Here is an 18,348-nt window from a genome sequence, read left to right on the forward strand (position 1 = left end):
TATCTATAACGATTATAATAATAAGTACAAATTTTGTGTACATTTATATGGGTTCCGTACTAATGTTTACACGTTAGACGACTACGCATCCAAATCAGCTATGCAGTGCGATTGCCTAAAAAAATGTTCAAAACTTACAAAATACAAAAAAAAGAAAAATATATAAAAATCAAATTTTTCCAAAATTTCAAAATTTCTCAAAAATCTATTTTTTTAAAAGTTTTGCAAAGTTTTTTTACTAATTTAGTTTTTGGTACGAAAAGTTCCACCAATTTTCCTTAAGGCACAATGCCACGCACCACTGGTTTCGTTCTTTGATCGCGATTTTCTAATGTGAGGTTAAAAATATGCTTGTGTAAAAAATATTGAGTAAGTAGTTTACGAGATATACGTCTAACTAATGTGACAGACGTCAAAAAAGCAATACCAAAGAAACGACTTGTAAGAAAATGTGCAACTCGCGTATAAAATTAAATGTATAAATTTAAAATGATATGTTATATAAATAACATATATAAGAAAACAAAATGAATCTTATAATTTCATAAGTTATATAATAAATATACTAACATGGCCTGCTCTTATAAGAAAGCTCATTTTAGAAGGCGTATTGCAGCAAAATCCTTTTTATCTAATATATCATTAGATGGAACTTATCGTGACACAAGCTTGGGTAAAAAGTGTCAATATTTGGCTGCAAAAAATGTTAATTCGGAAGACACAGAAAATAACAAACAGTTGGACAAAAATATTGAATGGAATAATACCACGAGTGATAATGAAAACAATGATTCATATTGTGTAAGGAAACATAGTCCAAAAATTAACACTAAACATAGGAAAAATCTGGACAGAAGGAGTTCCTACAGTTCTGATTCTGAAAGCGGTTTAGTTTCGTCTAAATTACCTTTGCTAGATAAATCAATTGCTTGCTCTACTCCAGCCAGGGATAGGTATTTTGCTTTAATATAACTATTACCTATTTTTTCATATCTATGGATAGTCTTAAATTATTATAAAGTATGCTTTTTTATATAATATTTGACAAACCAGCAAAATTTTCCAAATTTATATAGCTTTAATCAAATTTGTGTATTATTCTTTTGTGAGAAAAATCACAACGATAATGCATTGTGAATCTCACTTATATATGCCACATTTGGTAATATATCAATGTTTTACTAAAATTTTACTTAATTGATTATAAATGTTATAAATTTCTTCAAATATTTTAATATATAATGATAATTATGTCTTGTATAGTTTTTTAACAAGTTGCATTTTAATTATTATCTAGAACCAGCAGTGTTTCAGAGCGTAAGCATATACTTACATCTAATTCAAGAAGGAATACTGGAAGTTTCTCGCAAATATTACAGGAAGAATGCCCATGCAACAGAATTGAACGTGGTTTGCCAAATAGTAGTACAGAGAGTTTAAGTCATGGTGTGTAAATGTACATTTCTAATTATTTGACAATAACTAGAATTGTTTTTCTTTTATTGTAAGGTATATTCATTATAATTTATTATAATAATTTTTGTCTCTATTTTTCAAATTATAATGTAAGCAATTATATATATTATATAACAGCATTAAACTACATCTTGATAATAATGGATTACTGAATAATAATGCATAATATTTGTTACAATACTTTTAAGTCAAATTCTGCATTATTACCTGACTATTTAGTAAACCCTCACTTATTTGTAAATAGTTTTCTTTCATGTAAAATCATTCCAAGATAACTTCTTATCTTTTCTTAAATAAATATGGGCAATGGAAATCTGATTACATTTTTTGATAAAACAAAGAGATCACACAATTATCATAATACCATTTTTTGACTGGTCAGGTGGTTTAAACTGCAATTAAAATGAATTCAAATGAAAAAATGTATATTTAATTTATTTATTAATTATAATTTGATTTATGCTTATTCATTTGAAATTATGAATTATGCATTTTAGTCGAGCTAGAAATATTCTATTGGAAGCAAAGCCTAAGAAGTCAGATTTACAAGCTGATGAATCTCATAGATTTAGAGAAGGACGTATGGTTTTTGTTCTCACACAAAATAAAATACCATTTATGATATTTTCTGCTCTGCCATATTATAAAGGTGCAAGGAATGGAAGGTGAAACATATATTTTTTTTAAATTTGATATAAAATATTTGTAAACTTTGTACTATAAATTTTAATATATCAACTATTATGTACTTATGAATATAAATATTTAAGGCCTGAAATTCGTAGAGAAGGAGGCAGACGTCGCAATACTTCAGGTACGAGACCTTTGTCAAGCATTAATGACGTTTCTTTGGATCCTTTTGATTTGTTGGGTATAGAGAAGGTGAAAATGGGCAGGTATTAAATTTAATACTTTTTGTTTAATACTGTAAGAGTTTGTCTTAAATACTTACATTTCAGTGATGCTGCTTAATATTTAACTTAAAAATGCTCTTAAACAAAATTTATGTTTTATATATTTTCTTCAAAATTTATTAATAGTCTAAAATTAAATTATTTAGGAAATGTCATATGGAAAATTATTGGTACCCACAAAACTGCTAGGAACAGCCTGTGGGTGTGATACAGTTTGATGGTGTAAGAAATTCTATTCCGAAATGCCATCAAGGATCAAGGTGTGATACATGAACATTGTTTGAAGGAAGGTAATAGCATATCTGTCTTTATAAATATATTTTTTCTTTTCAGGTTTTATAACACATGAGCTAAATTTGAGAAGTCAAGCTTCTCCGCCTCCTGTCTTAAATCATAGTGCTTCACATATCGGAGATAGTAAAGTAGAGTGGGAAGATCCACAACCAGTTGTGCAATCTACTACGGTATATATACTTTTATTTTTTATTATAATTATTTTGCCACTAGTAAGTAGTGAAAATCTCACAATCTTCGGCAAGTTTGTGTGTGTGTGTGTGTGTGTCTGGGAATTGACCTGATTAGTTTTTAGTAAAGATTGGCCCGGTCGTTTTCTTGTAATAAAGTATTAAAAAAAATTTTTCGACGATTTTTATAAATTTTTTTTTTTTGACGGTAGAGACCATAGTCTTATAGATCATACTAAAATATTACGGCCCTACGACAAGCCGTTTGATTTTTAAAAATCCTCAAAGTTTGCAAAAATTAGTATCCTTTTTTGGCGTTTGTCAAAATTAGACCTTTCATCGACGTTTGCTCAAAAACGCCTGAACCGATTTTAGAAATTTAAAAGCCATTTGATGTATCTCGATGAGGATTATCGTTTGTCAGTTTTGTGCGACGATCTGCCGAGCCGTTTCTTTGTAATTTGGAACGTTTGGCCGTTTCTTGGTAAAAGTGTTAAACTACGGAATCGATTTATAAAAATAAAATATTGTTCGAAAAATATTTTGGTTGGGAATGATACTGATTAGTTTTAGGTGCAAAACCTACCGAGCAGTAGTATCTTTTCTTGTAATTAACTGTTGAGAAAAAAATTAAGGCGATTTTTATGGAACTTTTTTTGGCGATATATATATATATATATATATATATATATATTATATATATATATCATTGCCTTATAGAACTTACTGAAATATTACGGCCTTACAACAAGTAGGTTCATTTTAAAAATTCATCAAAGTTTGAGAAAATGAGTCGTTTTTTGTAACAATTAAAATTGGATGATTCACTTGGTATAACGATAGAGTACTTGGTCTTAATGAACATACTAAATCATTAAAGTCTTATGGAAACTGGTTCAATTATAAACATTATTGACTTTTGAAAATTTGCTTTTAAAAAATACTTCAAGTTAACTTGTTCATTCGATTTCAATTATGTGTAATAAATCCACTCAGAATACTTTTGATCACTCATACATTAATTTATTTTTTATTGATTAATTCGATTATTTACACATATAGGAAAGTTCTTGTAACTTATTGCTTCAAGGCAAAATGCTAATACCAACTAGTTTTATGTATATATTTATACATTTAATGAAATAAAAATGTAAATTTTTTGTATCTTTTTTGAACTTCATTAAGGGTTAAATTTTTACTTGTAATTTTATATAATACATTTTTAGAAGTTGCATTACTCACCTAACTTATTGGATGATCCTGAACTAATAGCTGGAAAACACAGAACTCTTCTAACATTCACTTCTTATATTACATCTGTGATTGATTATGTTAGACCATCTGATTTAAAAAAGGAATTAAATGATAAATTTCGAGAAAAATTTCCTCATATTCAACTAACTTTAAGCAAGTTAAGAAGGTATAATAAAAGTCTATAATAATTATCACTAAAATACTTTAATTTTATAACTATTTTGCAATTCAATTTTCAGTATTAAAAGAGAAATGAGAGTTATAGCTCGCAATGAAAGTGGCGTTGATCTACTCACCGTAGCTCAAGCATTTGTCTATTTTGAAAAATTAATACTGTCCAACTTAATAACGAAGGATAACAGGAAACTCTGTGCTGGTGCTTGTATGCTGTTATCAGCAAAATTAAATGATGTGAAAGGAGAAGCATTAAAGGACATTATTGAGGTATGTACTTATAGTTTCTTTATTACAAATTGTTCAGATTTTAAAAATAATAAATAATTGTTTGGCTCATAATTTTGATATTCCATCATTTAATGGTGAATATTCACAAAGAAATTGGTCATTTAAACTGGTATTAGATGATACTGGATATGATATATTCAAATTTTTTATCATATAAAATTATTGTAAAGAATTATTTACATAAAGGTCAATATTTTTCAGAAAACTGAAAATATATTTCGCTTAAATCATAAAGACCTGATTGCATCTGAGTTTGCAGTACTAGTAGCACTGGAATTTAGTTTGCATGTGCCAACAAGTGAAATTTTCCCTCATTATCAAAGATTGCTACATGAATCTTGATTTAAAAATATTTATGACTGGCTAAAGATAATTAAAGATAACTTGGTTTGATGAGAATGTAAAGAGTTTGAATATTGTTCTGACTACTTTTGTTGCATATTGATCTATGCACCTTACCCAGATGAAATTGCAATTGCATCACAATACTGCGATTTGTATTGAATGAATGAAGATCTTTTAACTGACTTAAATAGCAAGTTGTCAGGAAGATGAAATCACAGTCTCACCCTGCATATTGATAAAGATATCGATGAAGATATATCAAAGTGATTTGATATCTTTATGATGTATTATCTGCAAAACATTGTACAGTGATTTTTTCCATAAGAATCTCAAGTTGGTCTAACCTATTTGTTGATATGACCAAGAAAAGGATAAGGGAAGAATGTTGTTAGAAGCGCTTTAAATTTTAAAAACAAAATACAATTCTGGCTTGCGTTTTGTCTTTGTTTGTTTTATTTGGTGATTTTTTATCAAAGCAAAGCCTAATTTTGTTTAAAGAACTTTCATTTGCATTCTATATTGAAAGAACTCACAGTATACTTCTTTTTTATGATTTTTATTGTGATTTTGCACTGTAAACATCATTTTTTGTAAATTCTAAATATATTGTTAATATATACTTATTTGCACATTATAGAAAATTAAAGTTTTTAACACGTTGAATAATTGAACTAAAATTAATTACTTTTAAAAAAATAAATAAATGAACTCATGTTTTCACGGTTCCATATGTAATGTATCACATACAAAAAGAAAATGTATACATGGTAATCTATTTCCCGAACATCCATAATTTTCATAATATTATTTCGAAAATCTCTCGTATATACTTATATTGAAAGATTTTTTTGAAATACTATTTGGTGGAATTGATAAAATGAAGTTGATGTCCCAATAGTTTTACATTTGAAGCATTTGTTTTTTGGAAAATATTTATTTCAAAAATATCGACTCTAGTCTAATGTCTAAATATTTAGAAATATTTGTACTCAGAAAAGTTAAAAGATCATGAACTTATAAAGTATTTGTTTTTAGATAATAAAGATATTTCAAACAAAACACTATCTTTTCGATTTTACATATTAAACCTATTTTTTGATAAAATGAGTTCTGAACATTCTGCCCAATCTTTTTCACGCGTAAATATGTTTTATCAAAACCATTTACTAAAAGTGCGAGGTTTATCACATGCTTCTTTACACAAAAGTGACAGTGATTTCTTTCGAAAGAGCACTGTTGATTTTCATGTCATTCCTGATAGCAATTTAGCAGAAGAAAGAAGAAAGCCTAGTATTGATGATGAGTTAATACTCTCAATGTATAATGATTTACTAGAAGTAATCGTGGATACATGGGATGAAAAATCTGCTGTAAAATATGTAAGTAAAACCTTATTGTAAATCATTTATGCATTTATAGCTCAAATTAACAATATTTTTCAAACTTTTTTGGGTTGAGGAAGGTGGTCAACGTTCATTAGAGCAAAAATTAATAAATACTTTCTAAATTATCCCTAAAAGCAGAAACTTTAGAAATGCTACAAGTTTACAAGCAGTGTGTATATTTAACTGGAACTGTTTTTATATTTTTAAGTAGTGAGAGATAAGTATATATTTAAATTTATATCTATACTCTACAATGAATGTAAATCTACTACAATCAGTGCAAATTTACTCAAAATGTAGAACATCTCGCATAAATCTGCCCAGAACTAGATATAGCTTGCCCAAGATTGTTTTTAGAAATATATTTTATCGTTTTTTATATAAACTTATCATATTGAATAATTTAGATAAATGATAAAATTACAGTTCAAGAAACCTGAGCCAATTCCAAATTATTGTGACACAAGTGTTAAGAGTTCTTCTCTTTCATCGAGTCGAGAAAGTGGTCAGAATGGATCTAAAACTTCAGCAGGCAGCAGAAGATCATCATTAAAAAAGAAGGGTATGTGGCTGTAATAAATATCTATTATAATTATATTATCTGGGATTAGTAAATATATGTTATATAATATTAATTATCTGATAAAATAAATTAATTGTATGGATCATTATGAATTTCTTAATATGAAAGCAGAGTAATGGTATTATTTAATACGTTTCATTTTTTCTATCAGTAAGTAAATGCTATTTTATTATATATTATCTGCTGAAATATATAATATATTCATGTTTATCTTTTAGAAGTAAAAAATAAAAAAGATTCCAAACGGACGAGTTTGTCTTCTTACCAAACCAGCTCTGAAATTTTGAGAACTGAAAGGGAAATATTGTCTCAAAACTTGGTAAGATATAAGTTTTTTTTTATTATCTATAATATAAATTGTTTGTTATTTATTAACTTCCTGAAGAAGAAGTTTGTTTTTATCAAAAAAGCCGAATTGCTAATTTTATGTTTTCTCGACGTTTCAAGCCATTCTGAATCGAAGAAACCAAATTTGGAAAAAATATTTGTGTATGTGAGCAGATTTTTTGCCGTAAATCGACGTTTTTTCAAAAACGGCTGGACCGATTTCAAAAATTTAAAAGCCATTCGATGTATCTCGATGAGGACTAGCGTTTATCAATTTTGCGCTACGATCAGCCAAGCTGTTTATATTTTGTAAATAGCAGAAAAGTGAAAAAAATTTCGTCTACGTTTTAGCCCGCATTCTGAATCGATTTTGAAAATTCAACACCGTTCGAAAGATTTGGGTTGGGAATCGTGCTGATTAGTTTTTTGGTAAAGATCGGCCGAGCCGTTTTCTTGGAATGAAGTATTTTTTGAATTTGTTTTTGATGTTAGACGGCCCTACGACAAGTCGTTTAATTTTAAAAATTCGTCAAAGTATGCAAAAATTAATATCGTTTTTTGGCGTTTGTCATTAGAACTTTCATCGACGTTTACTTAAAAACAAAAATTTAAAAGCCAATCGATGCATTTCGATGTGGATTATCTTTTATCAGTTTTGTGCAACGATCGGCTGAGCCGTTTCTTTGTCAATAGCAGAAAAGTGAAAAATGTTTCGTCCAGTTTTAGCTCTCAATTCTGAATCGATTTCAAAAATTAAAAACGTTTCGAAAGCTATTAGTTGGGAATGATACTGATTAGTTTTAGGTAAAAATCTACCGAGTCGTTTTCTTGAAATAAACTGTCGAAAAATTTTCTTTGCCGATTTTTATGAATCTTATTTTGGCAATACATATCATGGTCTTATAAAACATGCTAAAATGTTACAGCCTATTATAAAATAGTTTAATGTTAGAAATTTATCAAAGTTTGAGAAAATATTATAATCAAAATTTGTGTCGAAAGTTGCTTTTGTGATGTGATGAGTCAAACATTATCAATTCAATAAAATTTAAAATAATAAGCTACAATTTTAGGGCATACAAGCACATATCTGTGCAATATAATTAATATAATTACAGTTAATTTAAATGTGTTTGAGAAAATTCTATTCGAAATCGCAATGTTTAGATTTAATTAAAAGCGATAACTTTATTTTTGAAATAAACTGTTGAAAATTTTTTCTAACTTTCTAAATTTTAATTCCGATTGATTAAGTCAATTCTTACACATTTCGGCAAGTTCATACAACTTGCCTTAAGGTTAAATGCCACTTTCAACTAGTTGTATTATATTATCACTAAACTAACTTTCAACTAATTTGTATTATCACATAAAATGAGCGATAAAATTTTTTAATCGCACCTTCTATAATTTTTTTCAAAGGAAGATGTTACCTCTCCGCTGGAAACTTTGATCGAAGAGCCGCTAAATAACGATTTAAAAGGCTCTAATCAAAATGATGCACCACAACACGTGTTTCCGGATTCTCTTGACCAATCTCATATGTCTTCTTTAGAACCTTTACCCGATTGGAAACCTGTTATTTCAGATGAAGATTGTACGATCACTTTCAAAAATGGTGGTATGTATATTGGACGAGTTTCCAGAAAGGGTATGGAAGGCAAAGGATTGTACAGATGGAGCAATGGAACAATATATCAAGTAATTTTAAATAGAATACATCAATTGCGTAATTTCATTATTGCGACTTAAGATTTATTTTAGGGAGAATTTTTTGACAATCTTCCACACGGCTTTGGATCGTACACTTGGTCTGATATGTCTTATTACGAAGGTCAAGTTTACCAGGGTTTTCGGCACGGAAGTGGATTTTTTGTGGGACCACCTGGTAAACCTTTTTATAAGTAATTAATTACTACTTATATAATTTTTAGCGGAAACGGTATAAGAGAAAAGATTTAAACGTTTTAATTTTAGCCTATCTTTATAAATACTGCATTTTTTATATCAAACAATTTTTAATGTTGCAAATCTTGAAATATTCGTTTATATTGCGTGCAATTTATTGTGTTTATTATAATGTATACTTAAGAGTACTATCGCCGCAAAGACTGAATACGTAAAACGTTGAACAAAATAATTATGATGATGATATTTTTTTAAGCAAAACATCCTGACCTTAGTTGTGTTTTCTCAACGTTTTTGATATTTTTTTATTCAATTGAAATCGGTTGATTAAAAAAAAAAGATCTAGTGGTGTATGGCCTTAAGGTAAATTGCTGAAACTTTCAGTACCGTAATGAAATATTCGAAAAATTGAATATTTTCAAATAGATTATTATAAAAACTGTAACTTATATGTTCACAGAAAAGTAAATAAACAAAACTCAATCAATAGAATTTAAAATGAAGGACATTGTCTTATAAGAATTATATAACAGCCCGTTACGTTTTTGAGGCGGAAATAGAAAAGTCTGCGTGCCTTCTAGGTTACGTAACCGTTATGTTCGACGTTATATTAACGTTTTAGTTACGTTTTGTGGTTTACTTTATTTTTAATAAAATATATTTATTATAATAAATATTTTATTAAAGATATATGTTGTGTGCAATATAATATTATATATTTTTAATTAATTTTTTATGAATTGAAGTTGACTTAATCGTTTAACTTATGAAATTTAAATTCTTTGCTATATTCTATCTCAGCATATGATTTCCTTCAGCTGAACCAGATCTACCAAGAATATATATGTCGGGAACTTGGAATCTAGGTAAACTAGTAGGAAAAGGCAATTTGAAACAAGGAAGTCAATTGTATGAGGGAACATTTGAAAATGTACTTGACTGTGAAAATATTGTTGATTTAATTATATCTAAAGCAACCTTGTATTTGTAGAGTGTACGCACTGGCAAAGGGATAAGATATTATGATCCAAATTCAGTTTATGCTGGAGATTTTATTAACGGCATCAGAGATGGAAATGGAACTATGGTCTGGGAGAATAATGATGTAAGAATTATAATTATGTTCATTATTTTAAAGAATATTATACTTAATTTCATAAACATGACAAATAAATATTTTATATATTCGTTATCTAGGTATATATAGGAAATTGGAAAAATGGATTGAGGCATGGCTATGGCGAGTACATATGGGAAGCCTATTTATATCCTGAAATATGCTTCTTTAATCAAAATTTATACTATGGTAATTGGAAAGAAAATCTTCGACATGGATTTGGTATTTAATATTATGTTATTAAGTTATTACAACAAATTTGGACATAGTTGATTAAATTTGAGATTATATATATTTAGGAACTTTAACTTTGATTAATGGATGTCTATATGACGGAAGTTGGCATGATGATATCAAACATGGAACTGGTCTCATTGTCTGCAAAAATGGTTTGATCATAAAATCAGAACAATTATATTATAAAAATCGCCCTGCAATGATCAAAGGCTCTAAGAATGTAAATGAAGATATATCTGAAAATGATAATCGTTTGAAGAAGAAAGTTATTACAAAACGTAAATATATATATATATATATATATATATATATATATATATATATATATATATATATATATTGGTATATGCACTTCTTATAAGTGATGTAAATAGTGTGCAGGTTAATATAAGTTTTTTCTAAATCTAACTTCAAGCTTCAAAAACGAAATCAAGACAGTCTTCTCCTTCGACAAAAAGTAAAGCAAAAGGTCAAAATCAAAAACCTAAAAAGTCTCTTTCAAAGAAACTACTGCATTCAGATTATTCAAAGTAAGTAAACAAATTTATATTCGTAAACATTCAAATGTAAACTTCTTATTACTTTGACTTTGATTTGCAGAATAGAAAGAGCTATGATTCAAGAAGTTGAAAAGCAATTACTTTATAATAGAACCTCGTATTCCGATAATGAATTCAAACCAAGGTAGTTTTTATATGAAATTATAAATTATAAATTATCATGTTTTTTATGATCTATTGAAATTACCACAGAATATTTTGTTTATACTCCCTACTTATATTTATAAAGCTCAAATAAATGTTTTTATGAAAATTATTTAAAATAATGAGAGAATTGTCTTTTTGTGTACGAATAAAAAATTTAATTTAAATCTTATTTTTCACTTCTAATTAAATTTTATTCTTAAACAAAGAACACTTTTCTATGTAGTATTTTGCAAAATTTTCATAAAATCAAATTTGATGTGTTGTACCTTAATTAAAGAATATTATGTGAAAATCTATGAAATCAACATCTCTCATACAAATAAGCTTAATTTTTTGTATACTCTTCTGTATAGATTCGAATCAATATACAAACATTTTATAAACTTATATTTTTCTTATGCAATTTTTTTCACTACTTATTATCATTTTTTTTCCAGATCTTTGCCATTTTATTTGCCCGACCATTATATCATCTTAGAATATCACTTAAATCGTTTAATGCACAACACACCAGAGCAAAGCAAATTTAAATCAAACAGAATAGTAAATCTGGATTATAGCCCCACAACCTCATTTCATACCGCACCTTTTTATGATAGCCATTCTAATATATTCAATTTAAAAATTGGAGATTGCATACAGAAGTCGCCCGAAATAACTGCTAAATTAAACAAAGATAACTTAGAAACAATTGCTTCATCGTGTGCAGATAGATTTTGCACATCGGCTGTGAGGGAGTCTGAAGAATGCAACTTGAGAAATATGATAATATACCATATGCATCTATTGCGCAAAGTTTATAATTTCTATGCTTCTCTTGGGATAAATGACAAATTACCTCTAAACTCGGAGCCAGTTCTAGTGAGACTATTTTTATGGCAACTGTTTAGAGATTGTGGGCTTTCGAAGAGAGGTACAAACTTAAAAATTTGCTATTAGATACTATATGTAGTTACCAGTATAATTGTGAATGATTTAAATACTTATTTTCTAGGTATCAATCTTATTCAATTAGATCGTGATCTCTCAATCAATGTATCCAGTTGTTTACTTTCTGATCATAACCCATTTGAAAAACTGCAATTCTTCCAATTCTTGCATTGCTTATTGGAAGCAAGTTGGTGTTTGTATGGAAAATATATGAACATACATAATTATAAGGAAGGAGTTTTAGCAGTTGCTTTCGATACATTTCTAATGGATGATGTAGCTCCGGCTATTGAAAATAGAAATGGTATTTATCTTACATTTGGATAGTATTATAAAATTGCTTAGGCATATTAATAATATAAATATAATGTTTATATAATTATTAGTTATTATAAGAGCTTTTTAGATGTATTTAATACATTCTATTCTTATCACACTTTAAGTTATAGTAATCGCAAAAAATCGAAAATGAAAATTTTTATATATCTTTGTTTCAAAAGTTTCTAAATATTTTGGCATACCTTAGAAAAAATGGATGCATGTCTGTGCGGATACAAATTTTTGACGACGATTTCGGGAACACCGATCAACCAATTTGAATAATTTAAAAAACATTCGATTCGTATTGATAAGGAGACGTGCTGATTAGTTTTTGGCGAAGGCAGGTCTAGCCCTTCCGAAGATACGGGGCAAAAAGTGCCAAAAATGGTAACTCAGTTTTTAAGAGAACAGATTTTAATAATTCAAAAAACATTTTACTTGTATTGACAAAATGAACAACCGATTGAATTTTTAGGAAGGCAGGTCCAGCGGTTATGGACTCTCAATAAATAAGTTAAAAAAATGTCATTTTGCGGTCAAAAATGTTTATTGGACATATGTACATCAAATTATCAGATATTTTATAGAGATTTTAGTAATGTGTACACATTTTGTGTTAATTTTTTTGAGTTCTGTACCAAGATTTTCAATTACGGTATGGGAAGTTCCAGCAATTGCCTTAAGACACGATGCCATGCACCCACTAGTTTATAATTCGTTCATATCAATGTTTTTCACAAATTAAAAGTTTCATGTGATAGATACTTCACATATTCAAAGGGATACCTCAACTTTTTGATCTGCTAATGCTTCATTTATTTTAGGATATGCTTTGTTGGAATTTCGAAACAGAGTTCCATTGCACACTATGTATTCTATGTATAAAGACTTGGAGAACCCCTGACAATAAGAAATCTAATTTACACGATTCAGAAACAAGGCATTGAAGAAGAATCAATAAAATAAGTTGTGAACAAGTCCAATTCGGTTATCAAGGAATTTTGGGAGATGATGTTATTTACTATCCTAGTAAGTTATATATAACTTACTAAAATAATGTATATATATATATTCATTTTTCCATCACAAACCATCATTATTAGTGACACTATCTTTCCAGAACCTCCTGATTCAATTTTGGAAAACAGTGTAGAAAGTACCGATCAAGGTCCTTTATGCAACTTGGATCTGATTGACTTAAAATTGCTAAAAGATTTGAATATGAAAGATCTTTTAATTTGCTGTGCAGAAATTTGCCCAACTATTATCTGCAAGGATGAAATTGTGAATATCGATTATGAAATCAATTTTTTGGAATTCTACGAAATTATCATCATTTGCACAGATAGAATATTTTATAATGAAGATTATGATAAATGGAAAGAACTCGAGAATGCAAGAATTGCAGAATTAGAAAATTTAGTTAAAATTATTGAGAAACTGTTAAGGAAAAGAAAGTGAAGAAGGGAAAATAAATTAGTATTTGGTAAACAACATTGTAACTAAAGTAATTAACTATAATATATTACTAACTATCCACATTACAAGTTTAAGATTTATAATATTCTTCCAAATATTCATCTTTAGGTTTTAAGATACATTTATCTTGTAAATTATCACCCAACCAGGATGCAACCCATAGAAAATCTGTCTAGGATCTTTTCATAGTCAACATTTCATATTCAGGATCATCTTCTATTTTTGGAAGAGTATATCCATACTTTTGGGCTAACACTAACCTCTCTTTACTTATTTCATCAGGATCTGCCAAGTAACCACGATTTTTGGCAGATGTATAGAAATCTATTGCATTCTGAGGTGGCAGCATTCTTTTAGGTATTGGAACACCTTTCTTGAAAAACTTTTCAGGGTTCATTATAGAATATAAGCAATGGGGATCAAATAAGCAGTTGTGATCACACCTCCATTACGCTCAATTGCAGCAATGACATTTTCAGTAGCCCACTGTACTTCAATATTTATTTTACATTTAAAAGATCAGCACCTTCATCAGTTAAATTTACTCCAAAATGATTATCAGAAGGAGCAATATGATATAATCCTGTTCTAATTAATGCAGCTAAGTCAATGGGTTTACTTGTGTCTATACGATTTGTATCAATCATCGTTTGTAGTTGCAGCAGCGAGAGAGGAGGATATTGCCGGCGAAGACTGAAAATACAAGAATTAATGTATATAAAGGCAGAAGAGTATGTATATGATGTTATGTAAAACTATATTAAAATGATGAACTGTTATCTTTTATCAAATAATTAACAACAAAAAGAATATATTTTTTTAAATATTCTAGGAAATAATATTTACTTGAAGTTGAAAGTAATAAAAATTATGTTATTGTAGCATGTACATATGTCACAAGAATAGTTGTGATAAGAATGTAATGTATCATAAGAAATAATGTAATTTCTTCTCGATTCCTGCCTTCATATCACCATTTGATTTCAATGGAAGTTGAAGTCAGACTTTATAGCATGATAAACAGTTGATCACTATATTTCTAACGTAATTAAGATAATGTCATATATTACTGGTGTCCCCGATAGTATGGTTCCTGTGATACTCTCAAATAGAATGGATTGTTTCCAGTTTCATAACCTAATCTCATGTAATTCTGGTGCTGGCCGGAACCTTTATTTCCTGCTCCATGCTTGTCACCACCGTGTTGAGCGCGACCACGTCGTTTCTAAATGAAAATTATATGAATTTAATTATTTAAAAATGATAGAATAGAAAGGAAGAAATTAAATAAGCTAACCTGTCTTCTGGTTCCAGGATTATCTCTTAAATTGCTAAAGACACTCGAGGTAAATTCCAAGCATCGACAATGCTTTTTCAGCACTTTGTTTAATAGACATCTTTTTTATGAAATTTATCAATTTAAAGAAATATATAACTATTTTTTGACAGTTCTGTTACATAGTGCACATATATAAATGTAGTTTTTTTTTTCAAATATTTTGTACAAAATGTAGTATGTGAAGTTAGGCACTTTAAATATTGAGAGTACCAACATGTTTGCACACTGCAATGTGCTGTCCATAGATAAACACATAGATAAAAAGTATAATAGATCGCTATGTCTGGCGGTTTGACGTTACCTCGATTGAAATACAAAATTAAAAATAGATGGGCAGCACATGTATAATATTTTAATCATGGGGAGTTATCTCCGAACAAATGCTCGTTACACTGTTTTGGCGAGGATTAATATTTTTAGCGAAAAAAAGATGTCGCTACTTGTTTCAATCTCATTAATCGAAAAGAAAATAGATGGCTGAGCGGAAATTAATCGCCATTTTACCTTCTTATATAGTGAAGCCGGTGAAGCCGTAGTGAAGCATTTATTTACGTTGTGAAGTATTTTGTTTATAATTAATTGTGTTCAAGGAATTATTATCAAATTAATATGGCAAAGTGCAGTAAACCAAATTGTGGTAACTCCAGAAATAATATAAAGTTGCATGTCTTTCCGGCATCTAATGATCAGGTATGTATATAATGATGTATTGTGTTTATATATATAATTTGTATAATAAAAATATAATGAAAATGTTTTAGATGTTTTCAATTTGGGTGCAGAGGACGAATAATCCTTTAATGGACGATTTAACTCCATTATATTGTGGCAAACGTTGTTATGTCTGTGATGCGCACTTTACAAATGTTTGTAAGGTTGAAAATTTGCCAAAAAGTTCGAAGACAAATTTGAAAATTAATGCCCTACCGATTTGTTGGGAATCCTTACCTAGAAGAGAATTGTCTCCTGGATAAACATAGATTCCGTAAGAATAATAATAAAATTTATATGTATTTGATAGTTAGATTTTAAAAAACTTATATTATTTTAGAACTTGGTGTGTCGATTCACAAATGTAATGTGAAAGCATAGACATACCGATTGTCAAAGAATATTAATCCCATCTCAGGTAGATAAATACAAGTTGTTTAGACATTAATTTTACATGATATTGTTGCTCACTTAACCTTTTTTTTAATAATTTATACATTAATATGCTTCCTTTGTTAGCTTCTTTGAGCATTATGGAACTTACTTATGGAACACATACTTTTTGCAGAAAATTACTGACAAATTAATCTTATATTTTCAGTTAGGAGATGGAGACCTAAAACCTCAGAAAAGATTTTTGCAGTACCCCTAAGATTGTCAAGTGCGGGTTAAAACAGTCACCTATTCTGACACCAGTTTTCGGAAAGGTATTTTTTTATATTAATTACAGCAATAATAATTAATTAATCAATTGTGATATTACAACATGTTATTATATTTAATAGATGTCCTAGGAGGTAACTGCAAATTGCTTCAGTATTCACTGATTAAACGTAGAAGTGCTTTAACTCTTTTCGTTGCTTTACACCAGGAGGTGTGTAAAATGTATGATACATCCAAAATTTTGTTCTGGGAGATAAGAAGAATTAACAAACAATGTAATAATTTAAGGGATAAATTGCAACAAAGTATACAATGTTCTGAAAAGTTTTCAAATATTCCGGAAACACTAAATGTAAGGGCAAGAAATTTTATATTGTCTCAATTAAGAGAGCATACTAAAAGACCGAAAGGAAGAAAAATTCACAGACGAGGACAAAATTCTTGCTTTAAGTTTGTATAAAAAGTCTCCAAAGGCTTACTACTTTTGGAGACAAATATTTATTTTGCCATCTCCTCAAACATTGAGAAAGTTGCTTTCAGAGATACCTTTGTATAGCGGTATAAATGAGTGTCTTTTTAATTAAGTTCAGCTATTTCTCATAAAAAGTATGAGAGTAGCAAATACTGTGTTTTGATGTTTGATGAAATATCACTATCTTCAGAATTGTCATATGATCGTAAAAAGGATCACATTGTTGGTTTTGTAGAGTTAGCAAATGGCAGAAAATGTTTATTTCCGGATCATGCACTTGTTTTCATGATTAAAGGAGTGAAGAATCGTTGGAAGCAACCAGTTGCTTTTTACTTTTCTGAAGGTGGGGTTAATAGTTCTGATTTAAAATCTCTTATTGTTGATGTAGATGAACAATTGCACGTGCATAAAACTTTTTCTGTTCATAGTAAACACAATGTTGATACTTTTTGATCTTTTATGGCAATTTTGATGATAACGTTTTCATCATGATCATGACACGGTTGAATGTAATGTTTAAAAAAACATTCATATAAAATCTATTCAAAGATTTCGTCAAATGCAGCTTTATTAATGATTGATTAGATAGCAAAATAACTATTAAATGCAGAGTTAATAAAGAAGAATGTCTCGTAAATGAATTTTAATCCTAGGAATTCAGTTTACTCTCAATTTTGATATCAATATATTTATATATATATAAATATTATTTATAATATTATTATTATGTTCTTATGATTTTTTGTTTATGAAGTATTTGTACTTTTTAACTTTTTAAATTTTTGCATTATTTGTGATTCCTTCTGAATTTGTTATTCCGAACTACACAATCTCTGTTATATATTATTGATCATTAAGTAAATCATATTGATCGTTCCTTGTAAATTTATCATACCATTGTGAATACTTTTTTTAGTTATTTATAAATGTAAAATTATAATACTTATTATTGTGTATATATTGATTATTACATTTATAAAAAATTTAATTGTTATGTAAAAAGTTTGTGATATATTTGAAAATATATTTTGTACTTCGTATATTTTTTTTCTCATTTCCAATATAAGAAATTATTTAGGTTTTCTTATTTTGAATTACGTATGCGAACCATATCTAGGAATAATACCAGCGGTTGATTTATATACTGAAACAAGTGCTGCCTCCTTTAGATCGCTAAAAATATTAAAATGGCGGTAATGTCAAATGGCCTCAGATAGCGATCTAGTTATGTTTACTTATCTATGATTTTAA

At 28.4% G+C, this 18,348-nt stretch overlaps 3 protein-coding genes and 1 pseudogene across 3 annotated transcripts in view; 2 read left to right on the top strand and 2 right to left on the bottom strand.

Moving 5' to 3' along the window:
* Positions 1 to 572, bottom strand: part of LOC113388129 (CDK5 and ABL1 enzyme substrate 2-like) — a 6,139-nt gene extending 5,567 nt beyond the window's left edge. The window contains exons 1-2 of the mRNA XM_026625533.1: positions 567 to 572; positions 105 to 115 (exon numbers count right to left, since the gene is read on the bottom strand). Of these exons, the coding sequence (XP_026481318.1) occupies positions 105 to 115; positions 567 to 572 (17 nt within the window). The remainder of the gene's footprint in view (positions 1 to 104; positions 116 to 566) is intronic.
* Positions 466 to 5,309, top strand: LOC113388130 (CDK5 and ABL1 enzyme substrate 1-like). Its single transcript, XM_026625534.1, has 8 exons — positions 466 to 953; positions 1,298 to 1,450; positions 1,974 to 2,141; positions 2,247 to 2,368; positions 2,724 to 2,854; positions 4,081 to 4,274; positions 4,348 to 4,552; positions 4,775 to 5,309. Exons 1-8 carry the CDS (start codon positions 571 to 573, stop codon positions 4,913 to 4,915), a joined length of 1,497 nt encoding a protein of 498 aa, XP_026481319.1. The 5' UTR covers positions 466 to 570; the 3' UTR covers positions 4,916 to 5,309.
* A 1,318-nt stretch (positions 5,310 to 6,627) lies between these two features.
* Positions 6,628 to 13,337, top strand: LOC113388131 (radial spoke head 10 homolog B-like). The gene is made up of 13 exons (XM_026625535.1): positions 6,628 to 6,865; positions 7,105 to 7,205; positions 8,636 to 8,914; positions 8,978 to 9,101; positions 9,940 to 10,052; positions 10,113 to 10,226; positions 10,319 to 10,460; positions 10,538 to 10,753; positions 10,891 to 11,005; positions 11,076 to 11,159; positions 11,620 to 12,095; positions 12,177 to 12,416; positions 13,258 to 13,337. Exons 1-13 carry the CDS (start codon positions 6,715 to 6,717, stop codon positions 13,335 to 13,337), a joined length of 2,235 nt encoding a protein of 744 aa, XP_026481320.1. The 5' UTR covers positions 6,628 to 6,714.
* Positions 13,338 to 13,982: 645 nt separating this feature from the next.
* On the bottom strand, positions 13,983 to 15,309 carry LOC113388133 (annotated as a pseudogene).
* Positions 15,310 to 18,348: the final 3,039 nt, after the last annotated feature.

The sequence above is a fragment of the Ctenocephalides felis genome, unplaced genomic scaffold (assembly GCF_003426905.1).
Source record: "Ctenocephalides felis isolate EL2017-DRISC unplaced genomic scaffold, ASM342690v1 CF-g0.4_SCAFFOLD_03572, whole genome shotgun sequence".
NCBI lineage: Eukaryota > Metazoa > Arthropoda > Insecta > Siphonaptera > Pulicidae > Ctenocephalides > Ctenocephalides felis.